This window comes from Eumetopias jubatus, unplaced genomic scaffold (genome assembly GCF_037043125.1).
Source record: "Eumetopias jubatus isolate StellerSeaLion01/CBP00866 unplaced genomic scaffold, mEumJub1_p1.0 scaffold_12, whole genome shotgun sequence".
NCBI classification, from domain to species: domain Eukaryota; kingdom Metazoa; phylum Chordata; class Mammalia; order Carnivora; family Otariidae; genus Eumetopias; species Eumetopias jubatus.
Window position 1 is genome coordinate 77,544,436 of NW_028274818.1, and position 24,589 is coordinate 77,569,024.

Genomic DNA, 24,589 nt, shown 5'->3' on the forward strand with positions numbered 1-24,589 from the left:
CAGAGTGAAATGCCCTTGGGATGTGTGTGGTCTGTTCTAAAGTACCAGCAGAAGATGTTTTGCAGATGGGAAGCCAGCTGTAAAAAGCACACTGTGCATTCCCTTCTTTGTTCTCTTATCCTGTGTTAAGGTCTGAGTACAATGGTGTTTACAATTAATTGATCACAGCCAGTTACAGATTTCTTTATTCCTTCTCCACTCCCATTGCTTCACTTGACTAACCCTGTGTACGTGGAAGAATGTGCCTTATTAAGCCCCTGCTGTAAATCATTATAGATCTATATCATTGTAGAAGGTATATTAGATTATGGAAAATAAACCTCGGGACCTCAGGCTGTTCGCTTGGGGTCCCCTGTGCCTCGCTTTACTGTCGTCTCTTTTTCTCAGTTCCTTTGCTGCCCCAGGTGCACGACTCTCAGAGGTCGACAACTATCTTTTAACACCATAAGTTGTTTTTTTTGGTTTTCACGTTTATATAAATGGGGTCATACTTAGTGAACTCTTTGGTGTCTTGCCTCTTTTGCCCAACATTATGTGTTGTGAGGTCCATCTATGCTGTTGCTTAGCAGCAATAGTTTATTCATTCTTGTTGCTATATAGTGCTCATCACACGAATATACCTCAGTTTACTTATTCACAACTGTTAATGGGCATCCGGGTTGTTTGCACATTGGGGAGATTGAGTAGTGCTGCTTTGAACATTCCTTTTTATGTCTTTTGGTGAATGTACATACATTTCTGTTGGATATTTGCCTGTAAATGGAATTGGTAGGTCATAGAGTATATGTATTTTCAGGTTTAATAGATATTACCAAACACTTTACCGAGGAGGTCATAGCAAAGCTACATTCCCATTAGGAAGTATAATGAGGTTTTTGTTCTTCCATATCCTTGCCATCACTTGATAATACCTGCCTTTTTTGCTTTAGCTACACTGGTATGTTTATAGCATGTCTTGGTTTTAATTTGTATTTCCTACTAATGTAGTTAAGCACATTTTTATGTTAGTTAGCCATTTTGTTTTTTGTTTGTTTGTTTTTTTAAAGATTTTATTTATTTATTTAACAGAGAGAGACACAGCGAGAGAGGGAACACAAGCAGGGGGAGTGGGAGAGGGAGAAGCAGGCTTCCCGCGGAGGAGGGAGCCCAATGTGGGGCTCGATCCCAGGACCCTGGGATCATGACCTGAGCTGAAGGCAGACGCTTAACGACTGAGCCACCCAGGCGCCCCTAGTTAGCCATTTTGATACCTTTTATGAAGTTTCTCTTAAGACTTTTGCATGTTTTCCCTTTGAGTTGCCTGTCGTAAGTTTTTTTGTTAGATATGTTTACTATAAATATCTTTTTCCACTCCAAGTCTTTCCACTTTTGTAATAGTGTCTTTATATGAATTGACTTCTTAATTTCATTGTAGCCTTTTTTTCATAGTTTCTACTTTTCTGATCAGTGTTCCATCTGGTTTTAACTATATCCATCTTTCCTCAATATTCTTAAAAGTATTAATCATAATTCTTTTAGTGTCCTTGTTTTGTAACCCCAGCATCTGGATCATCTATATAGCTGTTTCTGTTGTTTTTGTCAGTTTCTGGTCATTTGGTTCTGTCTTTTGGCACGCTTGATAATTTCTGAAAAATTGGTGAGGCTCTGGAATAATATCATCTAACTGTACACAAGGTTTGTTCTCTCTGGCTGAGTAGGACCTGGTCACCTAATCTACTCAGGGAATGGTATAAATTGAGGCTTGTTAATGTGGTCAGGTCCTTCTACCTCTGGTTAGTTCACTGTGGCTTTTTAGACATAGACCTCTCTGGATTCCCAGCTGAGAGCTTGGAGTGTTCACTAGGGTCCCTCCACCTTGGTGGGACCCAAATTGTAATCTTCACCACCTCAGCCCAGTGAGAAAGCCAGAAATTCCACTCTGCTTTTTAAAGTCTTTCTGCTAGGTTTCTTAAACTCCTAAATAACACTATATTTGATGTACTATGGTAGCAAGGAGAAATACTTAAAATATTAGAAATATGGGGACACCTGGTTGGTCGCCTAGTTGGCTCAGTTGGAGGAGCATGTGACTTTTGATCTTGGAGTCATGAGTTCGAGCCCCACCTTGGGGGTAGAGGTTACTTAAATACATAAACTTTTTAAAAACAAAAAATTAGAAATATTTTAGAAATGTTAAATGAAGAATTTTGAGATTGATAAGAGATTTTGACTCTAGTGTATGAACATCTGAAAAGAATTGCTTATGGTTAAGCAATAAAATAAATATAGTTATCAATCTATGATGACTATTACTAGGAGAAAAAAATATATACAAAATAAACTTTCTAAGTTTTGTTAGAGACCAAAAACAGAAGAATGAAATATTCTTGATCAAATTTAGATCTGAACATTTGTTTTTGTTTACTGAACTTAGAAAGAATGGCTGTTAGAATCTCTTATTGATAAATTTGGGAAAAACTATTGAATTAAATCTGTTCTAAAATGTGCATGAAAACCAGTTGATTTCACAAAACTAAAAGGAATGTGTAGGAAATGTCTGCTTCTGCCCATGAAGTATTAATTGCTACAGGAATTGTTCTTTTGTTGTCAACAAGCAGAAAACCAAACTAAAAAAGAAAAAGAATTGTGTGCAGACATTGTTCAACAGGGAGCAATCTCCCTGGGAGAGGGAAACAGGTGAAATGTACCCTACCATTGTTCAAGCTTACTGCCTGGAGGCATTTTTCAGGTAAAGGGCAGAGTCAGGAGGAGCCCAAACAGCCTCTAGAGGTCTTGCTACGTATACATCAGAGACTGGGGAGTCTGAGTTGGCTAGAATTTGTGAGGCAGAACAATGAAGAAAGCAAATCGTATAAAGATAGAGCTCTGATGATCTGCAGAATCTGCAGGGCTTGATCCTAAGACCCTGAGATCATGACCTGAGCCAAAGGTAGACACTTAACTGACTGAACCACCCAGGCACCCATGGTCCAGCACTCTTTGAAAGAATGAAACATCCATCATTCAACAGTGTGAATTCTACAATGTCTGACATCTAATAAAAAATTACCAGACATGCAAAGTAGCAAAAAATATAATTCATAGCAAGGAGAAGACCGAAATGCTAGAAACAGACCTAGAAACAATATGTTTGATGGACAACAACAACATAAAACAGCTATTATCAATTTAGTGTTCATGTCCCAACAATATAAAGGAAAATGTGAAAATGGCAGATGTTAAAAAAAACCCAAGTTGAACTAGAAATGAAAAAGATAATAACTGAAGTATGAAAAGTACATTGATTAGGATTAACAACAAAATAATTATTGATTTTAAAAAAGACAGTGGAATAACAATAAAAACTGTTCAAACAAAGGCATGGGAAGAAAAAAGACTTAACAAAGAAGATGAACAGAGCATCAGAGACCTTTGGAACAGTATCAAGCAGTCTAATATATATATCATTGAAGTTTCACCAGGCTGGGGGCAGGGGGAGGGAGGAAAGATGTAACATCTAAAATTTTTCCAAATTCGGTGAAAATTCAAAACCCAGAAATATTAAAAAAAAAAAAAACAGTTGAGAAGCATAAAGGAAAACCACATCATAATCTAAAAGCAGCCAGAGAGAAAAGACTCATTACATAGAAAGGAACAAAAAAGATCAGGAGACCTCTTGCTGTGCACTATGCAAACTAAAAGACATCTCTAAAGTTTTGAAATGCAGAAGACATCTCTAAAATGTTGAAAGAAAAACTACCCATTAAAATTTCTACACTGTGTGAAAATATCTTTCAGGTATTAGGGGAAAACAGACATTTGCACACAAAAAAAAGCTGGGGGGGGGGCTGTGGAGAATACATCAGCAGTGGACCTGCACTGCAGAAAATGTTAAAGGAAATTTTATAGGCAGAAGGAAAATAAAACCAGATGGAAATTTGGATCTATGCAAAGGTGAAGAGATGAAGAGTACTGGATATTTTAAATATGTGGGTAATATAAAATATTTTTCTGTGCTTCTATATAGGGTATATATGTGTGTATATATCATACTGTTCCTCTATATTATGTGGTATGTATATATATATGTGTGTGTGTGTATAATATAAATTATACCATTTATGGTGTTTCTGTATACAGGCAACAAACAGTTGGAATTTCAAATTTCAAATCAATACTATTTACAGTATGTCAAAGAACATGATATACAAAGTGATAAGATTACCAAAATATCTGTAAGACCTAACTTCAGAACTACAAAGTAGATTTCAGATTTGTGATCTAGCACATAAGGAGTTATCACTCCATTCTAACAAGTAAAAAGCTCAATAAACTGGAAAAAAATAAACACCTCTTCTTAGATCCATTAGAAAAGTATGGTCACAGAACAAAATACTGCCCCCAAAATTGGAGCAACAAATGGGCAGAAATGGTAATCACAACATTTGGGAACTGGAGCAGAAACCCAGAAGCAGAAGCTTCCATGGGAACCAATGCCAGTTTAGGAAAACGTAAACTAATTGCTGGAGGTTCAGAATAGATAAATCAAGAGTTAAAAACTCCAGGGCGAGGCCCATAATTTTGTGTTTTACCTCCAAGAGCTCTACCAGGTCCTGACAGTGAATATTGAAGAAAAATCCCTTCATGCTTGCAGCAGCCAGTTGGCAAAAGGAACCTTTTGAAATATACCAGACCACTCTGTTCCTAACAAGGCCTGTCCTAGGGAGAAACTACTACTAGAACTTAACCTACCTGGGGGAATGAAATCCCCAACTCCTGCTCCCTCTAGCTTTCCATATGGAGGAAGTGAATACCCAACTCTAGCTGCTCCAGCCATCTGTCCCACCTAAAGGGGGTGGGTGACTAAGAAGTGCTAGTGAAGTTCACACTCCAGGGGCATAGACTTACTTAAAAGACTGAGAGCTAATCATAGGATTAGTAGAACCACTGCATTACCAAAGGCCTGTTTATCATAGGTCCTTTCATCCAGTACATCGGGTCCACCATTCAACAAAAAAATCACAAGACATACTAAATAAAAGGCGAGAAACATGATTTGAAGAGACTAAACAAGCATCAGAAGCAGAGTCAGCTATGACAGAAATGTTTAACTTACCAGACCAGGAATTTTGAAAAACTATTTGCTAAGGGCTTCAGTGAAAAAAAGTAGAAAAAATGCAGAAACAGGTGAATAAATAAGCAGAGAAATGGAAATGCTTGAGATCAAAACTAACAATGAAGAATGACTTTGATGGACTTATTGGTAGATTAGATACCTCTGAGGAAAGGATCACTGAGCTTGAGAGTCTGACAATAGGAACTTCAAAACAGAAAAGTAAAGAGAAGAAAAGACAACAACAAAAATATCCAAGAATGTGGGACAAACTACAAAGGGAATAACCTAAGCATAATGGGAACACCAGAAGGGTAAGGGAGGGGGTGTGCAGAGAAAAAGGAACAAAAACAGTGTTTGAAGCCATAATGACTAAGAATTTCCCCCAAATTAATGTTAAATACCAAGCTCAGAGAACACTAAGCAGGATAAATACCAAAAAACTACATTTAAGCATATAATATTTAAAATTCAGAAAATCAGAGATAAAATCTTGAAAGAAGCCAGAGGAAAAAACACCTTACCCATAGTGGAGCAAAGATGAGAACTGCATCCAATGTCTCCTTAGAAACTATGCAAGCAAGACGAGGGTGGAGTGAAATATTTTAAAGTATTCAGAGAACAAAACCACCAGCTTAAAATTCTGTACTCTGTGACACTGTCCTTCAAAAGTGAAGAGAAATAACAGACTTTCTCAGACAAACAAAAATTTAGGGTATTTGTTGCCTGTAGACCTGCCTTCTAAGAAGTGTTAAAAATTCTTCACAAAGAAGGAAAATAAGCCAGAAAATCAGATCTGCACACAAGATCTTTGGAGAAGGAATGAGTGAAAGTAAAATAGAAATTTATTTCTCTTATTAATTGATTTGACAGTAGTTCAAAATAATAGCAACAGTGTATTTATGTGTTTGTGTGTGTGTGTGTGTTTAAATGAATAACAGCAATGACATAAGGAACAGGTAGGAGAAATTAGGAATATTTTGTTATTGTAAGGTAGTTCCACTACTTGTAAAGGAGTATAGTATTATTTGAAAGTGGACTTGGATTAGTTGTAAATATATATTGGAGACTTTAAGGGAACCACCTAAGAAAGAAGTATAATTGATAGGCTAAGAAAGGAGAGAAAATAGAATCATATACAATGCAGTTTTATTCATAATTGCCAGAATGTGGATGCAACTAAAATGTCCTTCAGTAGGTGAATGGATAAATAAATCATTACATTGAGATAATGGACGTTACTAAAAAAGAAATGAGCCTTCAAGCTATGAAAAAACACAGAGGAAACTTAAATGCATATTACTAATTGAAAGAAGTTAGTCTGAGAAGGTTGTATACTGTATGATTCTAACTACATTACATACTAGAAAAGGTGAAACAATGAAGACAGTAAAAAGATCAAATACTGCCAGAAGCTAATGAGGAGGGATGAATAGGCAGAGCTCAGGGATTTTTAGGGCAGTGAAACTATTCTGTATGCTACTGTAATGATGGATATGTATCATTATATATTTGTCAAAATGTGTGGAATGTATACCAGTAAGAGTGAACTCTATCATACTATGGACTTTGATCATGATAATCATGTGTCAGTGTAGGTTTATCCTTTGTAACAAGCATACCACTGTGCTATAGGATTTTGGTGGGGAGGCGTGGGTGGAGAGGTTGGTTAGGGACAGTAAGTATATGGGAAAATTCATTATTAATGTCACTTCACCCAAATCATTCTTTACATTTAATGCAATCGCAATCAAAATCCTGGCAGCCTTTTTTGTGGAAAGTAACAAGCTGATTGAAAACTTAGTGAAATGCAAAAGACCTAGACGATGAAAGCAGTGTTAGAAGAACAAAGTTGGAAGACATACACTAAGTTTAAGACTTCTATAAAGTTATAGTAATTAAGACAATGGTGTTGTCTTAGAATTAACCTATAAATTGGTGGCCACATTAGAGACTATTATATATTGTCCATTGGTTTTCAACAAAGAGGCCAAGGTAATTTATTGGAGAAAAGATAGTCAGCAGCTATTGCAGGAATAGCCAGAGGGGAAAAGTGAACCTCTCCTCTTACCTCACACCATATACAAAAATAATTTGAAATGCATCATAGACCTAAGTACGAAAGCTAAAACTTAAAAACGTCTGTAAGAAAGTAGTATAACTATGCATAGCAATTTTTATGGGCTTATTGAAATTTGTGTTACGATCTTAAAGATTCTGATTTAAATATCAAACTCATGAAAGTGGAGTCAGGGTCAAATGGGAGCAATAACCGTAATGAGTGTCATTTACCATCTCTCTTAGTTTAGTAAATGTGTGGTCAGTATTTCTACTATAGTGATATAATGTAGAATCGTGGCAGGACTAATTTTTTAATAGCCTTATTTGTCATAGTCCTATAGCTGTAAGAGTCAAAGTGTCTTACTGGGGTTTTTTTCAATTATACTTTTCATTTTCATCAAGGCAAGCATATGTACTTGCCTTGGTGACTTTTTTATATTTTGTACATTTATGTATATTGTATGCTTATAGGTTATGTATTTGGATTCATTGTAAATGGGTCTCTAGTAAGTTTTAAGGATCCATTATTGGACACTTTTGGTCATGTAACTGGCAACATACGGGTTTCTTGAGTATTTGGTTTTATCTCCAGTTCCCCACCACAATTGTTAGATTAAAATGTGTCAGTTATGAAATGTTAAGTCAGAAGAATTCTAACCATTGACTGCATGTTTCAGCCTGATGATGCATGTTTAGTTTATTTTTGTTTTTTAATTTTATCATTTTAGTAACAATGATGATGTTACGTTGATTTCTGTGGAAAGTCCTAATTTGACAACTCCAATTACATCAAATCCAACAGGTATCTTAAGTTGATTAAAATGATCTATGAAATTAGAAAGCCTCAAATCAGTATTTGCTGAAAATAGAAAATTGAATATTATCTTTCATTAAAATAAAAATTGTAATTCTTCTTTCAAAAGTGTTTTAATTTATATCCGTCATTAATATTATCTGAGTAAATAAGTGATTCCTTCATATACTTGAGGTTTCTTTTTAACCTTGTGTTTATCAATTTATGGCCTTTTGTTTGTTTACTGTGTTTAATGGATTTGTAAGTTACAAAACTACTTAACCTTTCATATATTTCATTATTTTTCTGTGTTTGCTCTGGCCTGTGTTGGTGGTAGTGATTTGGTTTTGTCTGTCTTTTTGTTTAATCTTAAGATTTAAAGTTTGGCTATTCTTTAGCATCTTTGTTTTTTTTTTAACTTTCGGTTTTTTGAGAATACTTTGTTCCTCTTTAGAGTTTCTGTCTTATACTTATGTAGAAATCCTTACCCTCAGATTTCTAATGAAGTTCCTGTTTCTTAAAATGGCTATCTTGTTGGCCTATTAAGTTCTCATTCAAAATTCCCCATTTCCTTTTCATGTTTTACTATTTTAGAGTATTTGCCTCTTGATTTTAGAAAGCTTTGCCTTCACTTACATAGCCACTCAATTGCCCCCAAGGCTCAGACTGTTAAGATTGTGAATCAGATATTTACAAGGGATATTAAGCATTTATCTGAGTTTTCTCCTGGTTCTAGATAGAATGCTCCTCAGTCATCTCCAGAGTCTGGGTTAGAGATACTGTGAATAAAGAATGTGTACATTTCCAAGTCTGTTTCCTCAAATGCCATATCAATTTACAGATGGATTTTCAAAAAAGAGTTACTGATATAGTTGTAAAGTTACAGAAGGACAAAATCTTTTGAACCCAAATTAGGTTTTTTTGTTTGTTTGAATTGGTTCCTTTGTCTTTGGAATAGGTAATGCCAATTGAATTTTTTGTGATTATGTAATAAATGGTTAATGAGCATCCTCATTGTGTTTCAGCATTCATATATTACAAAGTTCATAAATGTTTAATAGCTTAATAAATTTGTCAAATGTTGATATTTTAATAATTTTCTTTCAGATACTGGAAAAACTACATCAGGAAATTCCAACAATTCTAATAATTCACCTGGTGCTGAAACAGAAGTTACGGTAGGTAATAAATGTTGTCTCTCAATGTTGTTTATTTGAGTATGTTAGTTCTGTGACCTTTAGTGTCGCTAGCTGGGAGGTGACTTAGTTTTGTCATTCATTCTTTGGGAGATTCTTTCTCTGTGAAATTAATGCCTGACTAGTTAGCATACCCAGTTTCCAGCGTAGCTTAAACATTAAAACAGTGACAAACACACTTCACAACCATACTTATTTACCACACTAACTCAGACTTTTCTTAGTCATATTCTCAGAAACCATATAGTATTTCATGAGCTTCTCTCTCCTAATAGAGTTAAACGGTAAGGACTTACAGAATGTTCAGTCTCCAGCTTCTAAATGGCAATTTAGAATCTGTGTTTTCTTTTTTTTAAAATATTTTTTGCTGCTATTGAGGCAAAATCTTAGTTTTTTTAACAACTTTTCAGGCTGTAGAGAAGAAGAAATGTGATTCTGTGATTGATCTGACAAAAGAAGCCCTATCAAACTGCAGCACAGGTAAGAGATTTGTCTTTCCTTTTTAAGAAAGAGGGAAGGTAGCAGTTCAGAAAGTACTTGACCCATTTATAAAGTTTTAGTGTGTTAGTGTGTGTGTATATAGCTCTATGCAATCTTGTCATGTATAGATTCACATCATGGTCACCACAATCAACTTGCACAACTATCCGTGGGTGTTACATGATGATACAGTATGTGTCTTTTTGAGATTGACTTCTTTAACTTAGCATAATTCCCCCACAGGTCATCAGAGTTGCGTATCAGTAGTATTGCTTTTTAGTGTTGAGTAGTAGTCCATGGTGTAGATGTATAATAGCTTATGTGTTCACTCACTGAAAGATAGCTGGATTCTTTGGGGGCTATTATGAATCTCTTTTCTGGTGCACACCTTTTTTCTTTATATCAGTAGCACTGTGAGAGGGTACTAGGGTATAACATGAAAATGTAGACGAGCGAATGACAACAGTGCCCTCTTTCTCAGATTTAAACAGGAAGAAGTAAAATACAGTCATCTGGGGCTAGTCATCAGTTATAAAGTTTCACCTCTTAATAACTGCACTTGAATGTTCTTGATACTCTTGATAAAATCTTGGAATATCACTTATTAGCATTAGAAAATTCTGTAATATTTAAAAATGGAGAGTAGCATAGGAAATATATAGCCAGTTCCTTCTCCCCTTTCAACTGTGGATCCAGACAAAGGTTAGAACCATGGGAATCTCCAGGTACCTCATGATAGAATTAAAAAACCCTTCAGTTTCCAGTTTCATGATGAAAATTAGAAGTATAAATTTGAGGGGTGGGGCGCCTGGGTGGCTCAGTCAGTTAAGTGGCTGCCTTCAGCTCAGGTCATGATCCCGGGGTTCTGGGATCCAGTCCCTCATCGGGCTCCCTGCTCAGCGGGAAGCCTGCTTCTCCCTCTCCCTCTGCCTGCCGCTCCCCCTGCTTGTACTGTCAAATAAATAAATAAAATCTTAAAAATAAATAAATAAATTTGAGGGGTGCCTGGGTGGCTCAGTCGGTTAAGCGTCTGCCCACAGCTCGGGTCATGATCCCAGGATCCCGGGATCGAGCCCTGCTTCCGGCTCCCTGCTCTGTGGGGAGCCTGCTTCTGTCTCTCTCTCTGCCTGCCACTCCCCCTGCTTGTGCTCTCTCTGTCAAATAAATACATAAAATCTTAAATATATATATATAAATTTGAAAAATGAATTGGGAATCTATAATTAGTTACTTTTTAATTAAGATTATTAAATCATTTCTAAACTATAGGGTACAAGATTTGAGATACAGTAAAATAAAAGGTATGAATACAGATTCATCAGTGCTTTCGAAAATCAATCAGACCTCTAAGTTGTGGGGGCCTTCAGTTTGAAATCTAGCAGTTGGACGGATAGATCATGCTAATTCATGCTGCTGACTCATGATAATGTGAGTCTGTTCATCTTGTAGAGTGTCCAGTTCTGAATAAAGGTATAGTTTGTCAGGTCAAACCTAGACTGTTTCCCATATTCCCAGGCTTAATGAACGGTTATCACCAGCTCACCCAGTTTCCCAAGCTAGACATGAGTCGCTTTTGACTCTTACATCTGCCTCATTCCACTGTGTAGTGTTTCCAAGGCCATGAGTCCTGTCTCCTGAAAAGCTAACACGTCCAGTCCATGTATTTCCTTATTTCAAAATCCCATCACCTTTAGCCTGCTAAGCTGCCATAACTTAGTAACCAGTGTTTCTGCCCTAACTTACTGCATCTGGTGAGTCTCCCAAGCTGCCACTAGAACACTACTTCCTGTATATAGACCTGGTTGTGTTTTTGTTCTGAGGATAAAATCCAAACTCCTTAGCAAGATAGACAAAATCCTTACTGACTTAGACCCTGAAAACTTTGCCAGTTTATGTTCTACAAACCCCTGACCTGTGCCTTAATAGTTTCTCAAAAGGTAACGCTTCTCCTCTCCTTACCGCCTATGCACGTGCGGTTCTCTCTGCCAGGAACGTGCCCCTCTGTCTCCGCAGGTGCGTCTGATGACCCCACACTTCAGTCTTTCATATTCACTTTAGACACTTAGGCTGGACTGTTCCTTTCAGGCTCCCCTTACCATTGGTATTTAGTGCACACCTGTATTATAGTTACATTACATTGCTCTGTCATGGTTTCTTTACATATGTCTTCCTGAAAGGACTCAGTTCTTTTCAGTATCAGTGGCTTTATTAATCTGTAAGTTTCCATCCTTTTAGCACAACGCTTAGCACATAGTATACTTTTTCCAAAAAATACTGAATTAAGGCAGATTTTCCACTAAAGAGTTTTAAAGGAAATGTAAGTTTACATACTGTGAATGGGAGTGTAAATCTTTCTGGGAGACCTTTTGTCAACATCAGAAACTTTACAAATATGTAAGCCTTTGATCCCAAAATTCTTTGAATAGTTACCTAAAGAAATTAAAATTAAGTATATAGGGAAGTATAAAAATGTTCATCACAGTGCTGTTTGTGAAAAATAAAACTTTGGAAACTCTTAAATTTCTAGAAATAAAGGATTAATTGCACAAATTAGATTTATATGATACAACAGTATTCAGCCATTAAAAATAGTGTTGTAGAAGTACGTGTGTCAATATCAATGTGTTGTAGAAATACGTGTGTCGATATCAATGTGTCGATAGTAATGTAACAAGAAAAAAGTCATAAATGTATATGGAGAGAGTAGGATGGAGTAAAGGGCCCAGACTTAACTTTTCTGCCATCAACAACTAGAAACTAAGATGTAATAAAAAAATTTTCAGATATTGCAGTATAGGACTACAGTCCCTGAGAGAAGGGAATGAATGAGATGAGCTGTACAGAGTGCCCAGCTTTCCTCCTAGACTGCGGTGCAGTGGATGAACTCCCAAGCAGAGAATGGCTGTCTTGCTGAGGTGAGGAAACAGATTCATTCAGAGAGGTTGAGGCAACCGGAATGAAGGGAAAGAGTATAGTGTCAGAAGGAGGGAGCCATTCAGAGAAAGAGCTCCAGGAGGTTAGCATAGAGTCCTCTTGAATTCTTGCTGAAGTATTAAGCCACACATGCATAGAGTAAAACCCCATAAATCTTGGTAAAGAATGACCAAAGAGCTTTATGCTAAGAGGTGGGAAATGTTTCAGTTCTGACCAGCTGTAGTGGCAGATTCTTACTGAACATCTGGGTATAAACTCATCTGAGAACAAAGGCGACTGTAGCCTTACCCTAATAAAACCAAAAAACAAGCTTTGAAAGGATTGAGCTGAACTACATATAACTCGATAGCTTATCGCACAGCCCACTGTGTTCTGTTAAAAGAAGAGAATGGAATTCAACACACAACCATTTAAAATTTATAATATCCATCATCCAGTAAAAAAAAATCACTAGAGATACAGAGACCAAAAAATGGAATCCATAACCAGGAGAAAAATCAGTCAATAGAAACAAACTTAGAGATGACAGAGATGACAGAATTAACCGACAAGAACTTTGAAAGAGCTGATAGAAATATGCTCAAAAGGGCACCCAGCTGGTTCAGTCAGTAAAGCATGCAACTCTTGATCTTGAGGTTGTGAGTTTGAGCCCGACACTGGGGGCAGAGATTACATAAATATAATTTTAAAAGTTAAAAAAAATACATATATGCTCAAAGATAAAAAGTGAACAGGAACATAGTAAGAGAAATAAAAGATACAAAATAGAACCAAATTTAAAAAAAGAAAATACTTAAAGTTATGGATGGAATATAATCAGCATATTAGACAATGAAGAAGGAAAACAAATTGGTAAACTGGAAGAAATAGTACCTGACCAAATAGTTTGGAAAGAAACTATCCAAATTAAAGAAGGATTTAAAAGGGAAAAGGAAAAAGGCTGGAAAAAAGGAATCAGACTTTTAATGAACTATGGGATAACATCAAGTGCTCCAACATACACGTATGGTCAGAAGTCTTCTAAATTTAAGGAAAAGTACAAACCTAAATTCCAAGCAGGATAAATACAAAGAAAACCGTATCAAGGTACATCATAATCCATTCCTGAAAACCAGTGATAAAAAGAAAAATCTTAAAAGCAAACAGAAAACAGAACAAAATTTTTTTTCAAGAAAAAAATGTTTTCATACCCTAAAACATAGAGAAGAACAAAGAATTCACAGTTTTCTCAATTGGAATGATATAAACCAAATGAAAGTCAAAAGACATCATTGAAAGGCTAGGGTAAAAAAAAAAATCCTTAACCTAAAATTCTATATTCACCAAGTATCTTTCAAAAGTGAAAGCAAAATTAAGACTTTTTCATATAGGGGCACCTGGGTGGCTCAGTTGGTTAAGCGACTGCCTTCGGCTCAGGTCATGATCCTGGAGTCCCGGGATCGGGTCCCACATCGGGCTCCCTGCTCAGCAGGGAGTCTGATTCTCCCTCTGACTCTCCCCACTCTCATGTGCTCTCTCTCTCTCTCAAATAAATAAATAAAATCTTTAAAAAAAAAAAAGTCTTTTTCATATAGAATTTGCTGTCAGCAAACCTTAATTATCAAAAATAGAGGCACCTGGGTGGTACCGTTGGTTGAGCATCCAACTCTTGGCTTCAGCTCAAGTCATGATCTCAGGATCGTGAGATCAAGCCCCACGTGGGGCTCCGTGCTTGGCCGGAGTCTGCTTGAGATTCTCTATCCCTCTCCCTCTGCCCCTCCCACTCATGCTCTCTTTCTGTCTAGAATAAATCAATCTTCAAAAAAATAAAGGAAGTTCTTCAAGCAAAATGAACATGGTATCAGACAGAAAGTGGGTCTGCATGAAGGAATGTAACACCATAATGTAGAGCTTATAACATATAGAAGTTAACATGACAGCAGTGGTATGTAAGATGATCAGGGGAATGGACATATGCTGTCCGTGAGGGTCTCACATTATATGACTAGTATGTTATTTGAAGACAGACTCATAAGTTATTAAAGATACATATGGTAATGCCTAGAGCAATAATTTTTTTAAGTGGAAGTCTAGCTAATACTAGTGAAGGTAAAATGGAATTTTTTACATAATCCAAGAGAAGTCACAAGAAAATGCAAAGAACAAATGAGACCTAATAGAGAACAAAAGACAAGACGGTAGATTTAAACCTTACCATATTGATAATTAGAATAAGCGTAAGTGGTCTAACATTAAAAAGCAGACATTGTTGGACTGGATAGAAAAAAAAAAAAACAGGACCCAACTGCATGATAATTATATGATGCACTTTAAATATAAATATATGCATAGGTTAAAATTAGAAGGATGGAAGAAGACAACTAGGCAAAAGCATGCAAATACTAATCATGACAAAGCTGGAGGGACTGTGTTATTGTAAAAACACTTCAAAACAAGGAATATTACCAGAGATAAAGAAGACCATTTCAAGTGGCCAACAGACACATGAAAAAATGCTCAACATCACTTGGCATCAGGGAAATACAAATCAAAACCACAGTGAGATACCACGTCACACTGGTCAGAATAGCTAAAATTAACAAGTCAGGAAATAACAGATGTTGGCGAGGATATAGAGAAAGGGGAACCCTCTTACACTGTTGATGGAAATGCAAACTGCTGCAGCCACTCCGGAAAAAAGTTAAAAATACAGCTACCCTACAACCCAGCAATTGCACTACAGGGTATTTATCCAAAGGAAACAAACATAGTGATTCAAAGGGGGCACATGCCCACCAGTGTTCATAGCAGCAATGTCCACAATAGCCAAACTATGGAAGGAGCTCAGATGTCCATCGACAGATGAATGGATAAAGAAGATGTGGTGTATATATACACAATGGAATATTACTCAGCCATCAGAAAGAACAAAATCTTACCATTTGCAACGATGTGGATGGAACTAGAGGGTGTTATGCTGAGTGAAATAAGTCAGTCAGAGAAAGAGAAATACCATATGATTTCACTTTTATGTGGAATTTAAGAAACAAAAACAGATGAACATAGGGGAAGGGAAGGAAAAATAAAATAAGAGGAAAATAGGGAGGCAAACCATAAGAGATGCTGAACTCTAGGAAACAAACCGAGGGTTGCTGGAGGGGTGGTGGGTGTGGGGAAGGGATAATTGGGTGATGGGCATTAAGGAGGGCACGTGATGTAACGAGCACTGGGTGTTATATACAACTGATGGATCACTAAATTCTACTTCTGAAATTAATTTTTAAAAAATTTCATAATGATAAGTCATTTCATTAGGAAGACCCAAGGAAACCTACACGTGTATGCATGTAATTGTAAAATTTCAAAATTCCTGATGCAAAAACTGATAGGATGAAATGATAAATAGAAAAATAAACAATTATAATTGGAGGTTCCATCACTCCATTCTCAGTAATTGGTAGGGTATGCAGACAGAAACTGAAGTTATAAAACCTGAGCAACACTACCAACCCAACTTAACCTACTTGACATTTGTAGAGCACTCAATCCAACCACAGCAGAGTACACATTCTCATTAAATGCATATGAAACAAGCAGTAAGATAGGTTGGGTTCTGGACTGCAAAACTAGAGAGAGAGAGAGAGAGAGTGTGTGTGTGTGTGTGTGTGTGTGTGTGTGTGTGTGTGTGTGTGTGTGTGTGTGTGTTTAGAGCACAAGCAAGCCAGTGGTGGGGAAGGGCAAAAGGAAAGGAAGAGAATTTTAAGCAGGCTCCACAATCAGCACAGATCCTGATGCAGGGCTCGATCTCAGGACCCTGAGATCGTGCCCTAAGCCAAAAATCAAGAGTCAGACACTTAACCTACTGAGCTACCCAGGTGCCTCTAGTCTCAGTATATTTAAAAGGATTATTATCCTACAGAGTATGTTCTCTGATACAGCAGAATTAAATTAGTAATCAGTAATAGAAATAGCTGGGAGCAGAGGCTCCTGGGAAGATGGCAGAGTAGGACGTCCCTGGGCTGACCTCTTGCCGCGTGGCCGCCTAGAGAGCACCCACGTCAGCATAAATAACCCAAAAAGCAGCCCGAAAACTGGCAGAACAGACTCCGCAGCCCGGCATAGACAAGAGGCCACAGCGAAGCAGATCCACCCTCTCTGATCGCTTTTGGCAAGATCCCGTCAAAGCGGTACCACAAGCCTGGCAGTGTGTGCGTGGCCCAGACAAGGTCAGCACCGCTCCAGAGTGAGTCCTGCCCCCAGGGAGAGGGGAAGATAACCACACACCCATCTGACTGTGACCCCAGCAGTGGGCTGAGGGCAGGCAGCTGGTCTGACTGCAGGCCCCACCCACCAACAAAAGCTTCTCCGGGGACGACACAGGGACAGTGCCTGCAGTTTGGTGCTACTGCATCTCTGGCAAACACCTGGTCTGACTCGACTCAAGCCCGAGGCAGCCCCGGAGCAGCCCACTAACACCACGGGCACCAGACTCTGCCCACAACAGGCAGGGAGCCATCGCAGACAACAGGACTGAAGGCAAACACATCCCAGCCACAATGGTAGGACAGCCCCTGGAGCAACACACATAGGAGACACCCCCTGAAGCACCAGGTTCTGGGGAATAGACATTGCACTGCAGGACCTCTTCTTCATAGAGCCACTACTTTCAAGTGCAGGAGACGTAGCTGACTTTCCTAACACAGAAAAACAGACAACGCAAGAGACAGAATGAGGAGACAGAGGAATGTGTCCCAAATCAAAGGACAAAATCAGAGCAGGAGACCTAAGCGAAACGGAGATAAGTAATATGTCTGATAGCGAATTTAAAGCAACGCTCATAAAGATTCTCGCTGGAATTGAGGAAGGACTGCAGGACTTCCTTGAGACCCTCCACCAAGAGCTAGGAGACGTAAAAAAGAACCAGTTGGAGCTGTTGGATTTACTAAATGGAAATAAAAATAGACCATCTGGAATAAATAGCAAGCAAGAGGAAGTAGAAGAAAGGACCAGCCACCTGGAGGACAGAGTCATGGAAAGCAATCAAGCTGAGCAGATGAGAGGGGGGAAAAATACGCAAAATGAAAATAGACCCAGGGAACTGAGCAACGCTGTCAGGCCTAACGGTCGAATGATAGGGATCCCAGAAGGAGAAGAGCGAGGAAAGGGGGCAGAAGATTTGTCTGAAGAAATAATAGCTGAAAACTTACTGAATCTGGGGAAGGAAAGAGAAATCCAGATCCAGGAGGCACAGAGAGCCCCCAACAAAACCAACCCAAAGAGGTGCACCAAGACACAAAGTAAATAAGACGGCCAAAAATAGTGAGAAAGAGAGAATTTTAAAAGCAGCAAGAGAAAGGAAAGCAGGTACATACAAAGGAAACCCCATACGGCTATCAGTGGGTTTTTCAGCAGAAACTTTGCAGGCCAGAAGAAAGTGGCATGATAGATTCCAACTGCTAAAAGGAAAAAATCTACAGCCAAGAATACTCTATCCAGCAAGGCTTTCATTTAGAATAGAGGGAGAGATCAAGTTTCCCAGAAAAACAAAAATTAAAAGCAAAACCAGCCACGTCCCTGTCACACACGATGCCATCGGCCTGTGGGTCCAAAATTCACAGTCCAGCCGCCCTCCTGCCCGAGTCAGCGTGCACGGCGTTCCACCTGCTAAATGCCAAGTCAACACACCTTCACCTCAGATTGCCAAGGGCTCAAATTGACACTGTTCCCCTCAAATTTCAGCCCTTGTACCCAAGTTTGTGCACAAAAGTGGGAATTATTATAACAGCAGAATGAAGCAACCCAAACATCTATTTCTGTGGAATACAGAATGGATAAAAGGAGTGTGCTAGGCTGAGAACATCTCCAAAAAGCACATGAACAATACATACAGCATGATTCTGGTTAGTTAAAAAAAAAAAAACAAAAACCTGGGAGGAATAAAACAAGATGAAACCAGAGAGAGAGACAAACCATAAGAGACTTCTTAAGCATAGGAAAGAAACAGGCTTGCTGGAGGGGAGGTGGGGGGGGGATGGGGTGACTGGGTGGTGGGCATGAAGGAGGGCACGTGATGGAATGAGCACGGGTGTTGTATGCACTGATGAATCACTGAACTCTAAAACTAATAATACACTATATTGTTAATTAATTCAACTTAAAATTTAAAAAAAGGAACCCCCCCCAAAAAAGAAATAGCTGGAAAATCCCCAGGTATTTGGAGGCTAAACACATTTCTAAATAACCCATGAGCCAAAGCAATCAACAGGGAAACTTAAAAATATTTTTAACTGAATAAAAATGGAAACACAGCAACATTTGAGGGATGTAGATAAAGCAGTGCTTAGAGGGAAATGACTAGCATTATATGTTTATAGTAGAAAAAAACAAATCTAAAATTAACAATCAAAGCTTCTCTCTTAAGATGCTAGGAAAAAAGAGCAAATTAAACCCAAAGCAAGTAGATGACACTTTGCCGTAGAAGATGTGGGGACGGCAAATAGGCACAAGAAAACATCATCCTCATCATTGTCGCTCACTGGGGAAATGAAGGCCATAATGAGACCCCATATAGCTATCAGGAACGGCTAGAAATGAAAAGAACTGAAAATACACAGTGTTGGCAGGATGTGGAGCAATTCTCATGCTTTGGTGGTAGGAATGTAAAGTGGTACAACCACTTCTGAAGTGGCTCAACCGTTCCTCAAAACATTAACTATACCCTTACCATAGGACACTGTCATTCCCATCTTAGGTATTTACCCAAGAGAATTGAAAACCTGTATCTACACAGACTTCTACACCACTGTTTATGGCAACTTTATTCATAACGGCCCCAAACTGGAAAAAGTACAAAATGTCCATCAGCCGACAAATGGATAAATTGGTTGTGGCATATCTGTAACCGCTAAATATTACTCAGCAATAAACATCAGCACAATATGGGGCGCCTGGCTGGCTCAGTCGGGGGAACATGTGGCTCCTGATCTCGGGGTCATGAGTTCCAGCCCCACAATGGGCATGGAGCTTACTTTAGAAAAATGAACAGGGGCGCCTGGGTGGCTCAAGTCAGTTAAGCATCTGCCTTCGGCTCAGGTCATGATCCTGGGGTCCTGGGATCGAGTCCTGCATTGGGCTCCCTGCTCAGCAAGGAGCCTGCTTCTCCCTCTCCCTCTGCCTGCTGCTCCCCTGCTTGTACTCTGTCAAAGAAATAAAATCTTTTAAAAATAATAGATAAAAAAGAATGAACAAAATGTTTTTATATGCAATATGGGTGCATCTCAGAAACATTATGCTGGGCCAAAGAATTCTATATACTGTATGATTTGATTTATATGAAATTCTAGAAAAGTCGGATCTAGTCTTTAGTGACAGTAGACCTGTGGTTTCACGGGGCCAGGGGTGAGAGAGATCCACCGGGGAGGGACACTGAAGGACTTGTGGGCTGATGGTAACATTCTGTGTCTTGATTTTGGTGATGGTTTCACAGGGGTACATTTGTCAAAACTCAGAATCGCACATTTAGAATGGGTACATTTTTACTGTATATAAATTATATCTAGATAGTTCATTTAAAAATCCAAATTTTAAAAACCACTTTTATATTATACATATGTACATGGTGACTCTTTGTGTCTACGTAAGCATATACATGCAGCAGAGGATCTGGAAGGTCGAACATCAGAAAATTGAGTTGAAACCAGAGGTCGCAGTTGTTACCTAGCAGTCAAATGAGCAACCCTAAAATGATGGGGACCTGGCTACTCCTGCTTTGAATATTCAAAGCCCTGAAGAAATCCTTCTTCGTTTGTAGACAGATGAGGGTAAAGGCAGAGAGTGCTTACAAGGTGCTGGCTCTGAGGACACACAGGAGATAAACAGGAACTGGTTTGGGACCAAAGTCCTGTGTTGCCTCCTCTTATCCTCAAGTCGCATTCCTGTCTTTCCCTATTTTAAGGGCCAGCTGACTTACCACCTTGAGAGAAGCAGTGTTATAGGGGCTTCTGTCTGTTGGAATGTTTGTGTGTCATTCACTGGAGGTTATCTGTGTCCGCTCTCCTGTGGTGATGAACCTGACAGTTACGATCTCGCAGACCTAGCTCTAGTGAAGTAAACCAGTTAGAAAGCCTGTTACAGACTCGCTTAAAGTTAAAACCGGAAGGTCATTACAACTCAAACAGGTTTTTTACCACCGGTAAATAAATTGACTAATGAATTAACTTTGAAACACAATGCAGAATCTTGATTATCTTTGTGAGTCAGAAGAAAAATACAAATAAAAGAAATTTTGTTTGGGGAGATTCAGAATTTTTGTTTTGACGCTTATTAGATGCATTCAGACTTGTGAAGTTTTTAGCTCCTTGGCCCTACTGCTTTCCAACAGGAGGCCCCGTTTCTTACCACCCCCCCAGGTAGCCTCTCCCCAGTTGTTTTCAGACCATTCTTACACCTACTCCAACCCTCTTCCTCCGCCTTAGCCCACATTTTCTCTTTTTCCCTTTCCTTTCTTACCCTCACCATCTCTCTCCCATTCTCCCGTTTGGCCCTCCTCCCTCCCCTCTCCCTTACCACAGTCCACAATTTAAAGTTGACCCTCAACAACATGGGGGTTAGGGAGACCAACCCCACATGCAGTTGAAAATCTGCCTATAACTATCAATTCCCCCAAAACTTAACTACTAACAGCCAACTGTTGACCAGAAACCTTACCAATAACCTAAACAGTCCATTAACATCTGTTTTGTATGTTATACATATTATATACTGTTTTCTTACAATAAAGTAAGCTAGAGAAAAAATGTTCTTAAAATCATGAGGAAGAAAAAAGAGATTTACAGTACTGTACCGCATTTAGTGAAAAACATCCATGTATAAGTGGACCCACGCAGTTCAAGCCAGTGTTGTTCAAGGTCAGCTGGATATCTGATTGCCTGGAGGCTAACACACCCTCAGCAGCAGAGCTTCTTTTAACCCCCAGACTGCCTGATATTTAGTTTGAATTCCCAGGACTTGCGTGTGTCACATATTTATACTGGATTGTAAATGGCTCTGTGTTTGCAAGCATCCTGTTGACCTAAGAGAGCATAAGGCACCTCTAAGAATGCTGAGCAAGGATCCCTCTCCCGTGTATAATTTTTCCTAGTTCCAGGTGACGTAATGACTTAAGTGTTTATCTTAAGAGGGCAATTTTTGTCACATTGAAAGGAAATTATATTTGGTACCTTTGGGTCCTGAACTTTTTTTTTTAAGATTTTATTTATTTTGACAGAGCAAGCACACAAGCAGAGGGAGGGGTAAAGAGGGAGGGACAAGCAGGCCCCCGGCTGAGCAAGGAAGGAGCCTGATAATGGTACTTGATCCCAGGACCCTGGGATCATGACCTGAGCTGAAGGCAGACGCTTTACCGACTGAGCCACCCAGGTGTCCTAGGTCTTGAACTTTTATCAAAAGTGTATCATCTTATTTTACAGTTTTATAATTTTAGTTCATATTTAATTACCACCTAAGATGTAAACTAGTTTTGCTTAAAGGCTATGGAATTGATGATTGCAGTTAAATTTTACTTCTCAAACCTTGTGTTCACAGAAAGTTCAGCATCCTCCATCAAGTCACCTACAAACACTGCTTTGATCTCAAAAGAGACAACCCCAGTGGCACAGAATGCAGCCCAGGTATGGATCAGAAATGCTGTGTCAAAGGATATGCATTCTCAATTAAGTGGAAGTACCCATTGTACTTACACAGAAACATTTGGGTCACATTTCAGCTTGTACTTTTTAAAAATGTGGTATTATGTATCTACTTATTTATGGAATCAAAATAGTTTGACTTTTCCAGAAACTCTGGAGGTTAAATATGTATATTTTTTTTACCCAACAAAAGATTTTTAAGAGTAGTAGCCATTGTTGATGAAGGTGGAGGGAAATGGGTATTCTTGTACACTCACACTTTTCATGAAAATCAGCAAAATGTTTGGGGACACAATTTGGAAATGAGATGGAATATCCAGAGTGTCTGGGACCTAATCCATTCTGGATTAGTGGTATTCCAGAGTGTAGAAATCTTAATGCCAAAAGCAGCTTATGCTTAAAAAGACTGGATCCAGCCCCACATATTCCTGAAACATCCTTTTGTTCTTAAAATTTTGATAAATGGATCAAAGAACCGGAAGTTTATTTAGACTGCAGTTGAGCACTTTAATCAAACCTGCCAGTCCAGCTTGCTAAACTTTATAAATGTCTTTCTAGGTTCTTGAGTCCTTTGAACACTTGCCACCTCTCCCAGAGCCACCACCACTACTACCTGAACTGGTAGACAAAATCCGAGACACACTTCCTCCCCAGAAGCCTGAGCTCAAAGTGAAACGGGTGCTGAGACCCAGGGGCATTGCCCTGACTTGGAACATCACCAAAATCAATCCCAAGTGCGCTCCCGTGGAAAGCTATCACCTCTTCCTCTGCCATGAGAACCCGAACAATAAGTTGATTTGGAAGAAAATTGGAGAAATTAAAGCTTTGCCACTCCCAATGGCCTGTACTTTATCTCAATTTTTAGCTTCCAACAAATACTATTTTACTGTCCGATCAAAAGACATTTTTGGGCGATATGGACCATTTTGTGACATAAAATCTATCCCTGGGTTTTCTGAAAATCTTACCTAAAAGTCTTGAGTAATTAGATATTGTACAGCACTGTTTCGTTTTCATATTTGAGTTGTTGGTTTACAACGTTCTCTAACACTGTTTGCCATCTTAAAGGGCCAGTTGAGATTGTGAACCCTTTGTACAGGGACAGTTCTCTTCCCTATGTTGTCAGAGGCCTCTCATTTTCATGAATTTCTGATTTGCGTTCAGTAAGTACTTCCAGCGGCTATGTTCTACAGCCTACGCTCTGGCGGACCCGGGTCGCGGAGCAGTGCTGTGCACAGTACCGCTGCTGACTGGGGGTCTGCTGCGCACTTCCATCCAGAGCCCTAGTGTGGAAGCCGCCGCCCTTCCCTCTGCCGGCAATCCGCAGTTGGTGGTCGGTGCAGGTCGGTGAAAAATCCGCTCTTTAGGAGGCAGGCTCATCCCAGGGGTGCATCTCACCAAGATCTTATGTAAATAAGTGTCTTCTCATTCCGTTCAAAATCTAAGTGTCTTCTCATTCCGTTCAAAATCTAATTAATTTGCCCTCTCCCTTATTTTTCTTTTTTGGTTATAGTCACTTGGGGAAAGAGTCTGGAGGTTTTCCCTAAATCTGTTTGTATATTTAGATATATATAATAAAATTAAACATTGTGTGCTATGTACACAAAGCGTAGAGAATCTCTTATAAAAGCATTATCCAACCCACTGTTTCTGCTCCAGAAAATGGAGTTGTCTGCCTTAGGCTTTGGCTTTTATTGGTTGATTCTTTGGTGCTACTCTGTTCATCGCCCGGCTGCCGTGGTTCCTCGGAGGAGCCTTGAAGGACCCCGAGAGGGGAGTGCCGGGCACACCCCTGTCTGAGGGGCACTGAGGTGAAGCTGTGGCTAGCACAGGTCGCCCAAGAAGCTCAACGAGCGGGCGCGCTGGAGAAGCGTGAGTCGGCCCAGTGCGATGCTGAGAAAACAAACGTAACTGTTAGTGTGAAGAACAGTCTGCCCGCCAGAGGCGTTCTTTCCTGGTACGTGGTGTATGTTCAGTCCTAGAGGCTCTGAGATTTCAAAAATTGAACAAGGAGGGGTTTTCTTTGGCATTTTACGAATGTCTTCACATCTTTGGTCATAAATAAAGCTATTATTTTTCAGTCTCCTGTGTCTTTATCTTCTAAAACATTACCACTGGAGGGGCGCCTGGGTGGCTCAGTCGTTTTAGGCATCTGCCTTCGGCTCAGGTCATGACCCCAGGGTCCTGGGATCGAGCCCTGCATCGGGCTGTCTGCTTGGCGGGAAGCCTGCTTCTCCCTCTCCCACTCCCCCTGCTTGTGTTCCCTCTCTCGCTGTGTCTCTCTCTGTCAAATAAATACATAAAATCTTTAAAAATAAATAAATAAATAAATAAAACATTACCACTGGAAAAGCCAGATCTGAACTGA

General features: G+C 39.1%; 1 protein-coding gene across 2 annotated transcripts in view; it reads left to right on the forward strand.

Annotated features, from left to right (window-relative positions):
* Positions 1–24,304, forward strand: part of ATF7IP2 (activating transcription factor 7 interacting protein 2) — a 58,891-nt gene extending 34,587 nt beyond the window's left edge. For both annotated transcript variants that reach the window (XM_028117635.1, XM_028117636.1), the window contains 5 exons: positions 7,882–7,955; positions 9,054–9,124; positions 9,553–9,622; positions 22,118–22,203; positions 22,780–24,304. In XM_028117635.1, coding sequence (XP_027973436.1) covers positions 7,882–7,955; positions 9,054–9,124; positions 9,553–9,622; positions 22,118–22,203; positions 22,780–23,193 — 715 coding nt within the window. In that variant the 3' untranslated portion in view covers positions 23,194–24,304. The remainder of the gene's footprint in view (positions 1–7,881; positions 7,956–9,053; positions 9,125–9,552; positions 9,623–22,117; positions 22,204–22,779) is intronic.
* The last annotated feature ends 285 nt before the right edge of the window (positions 24,305–24,589 follow it).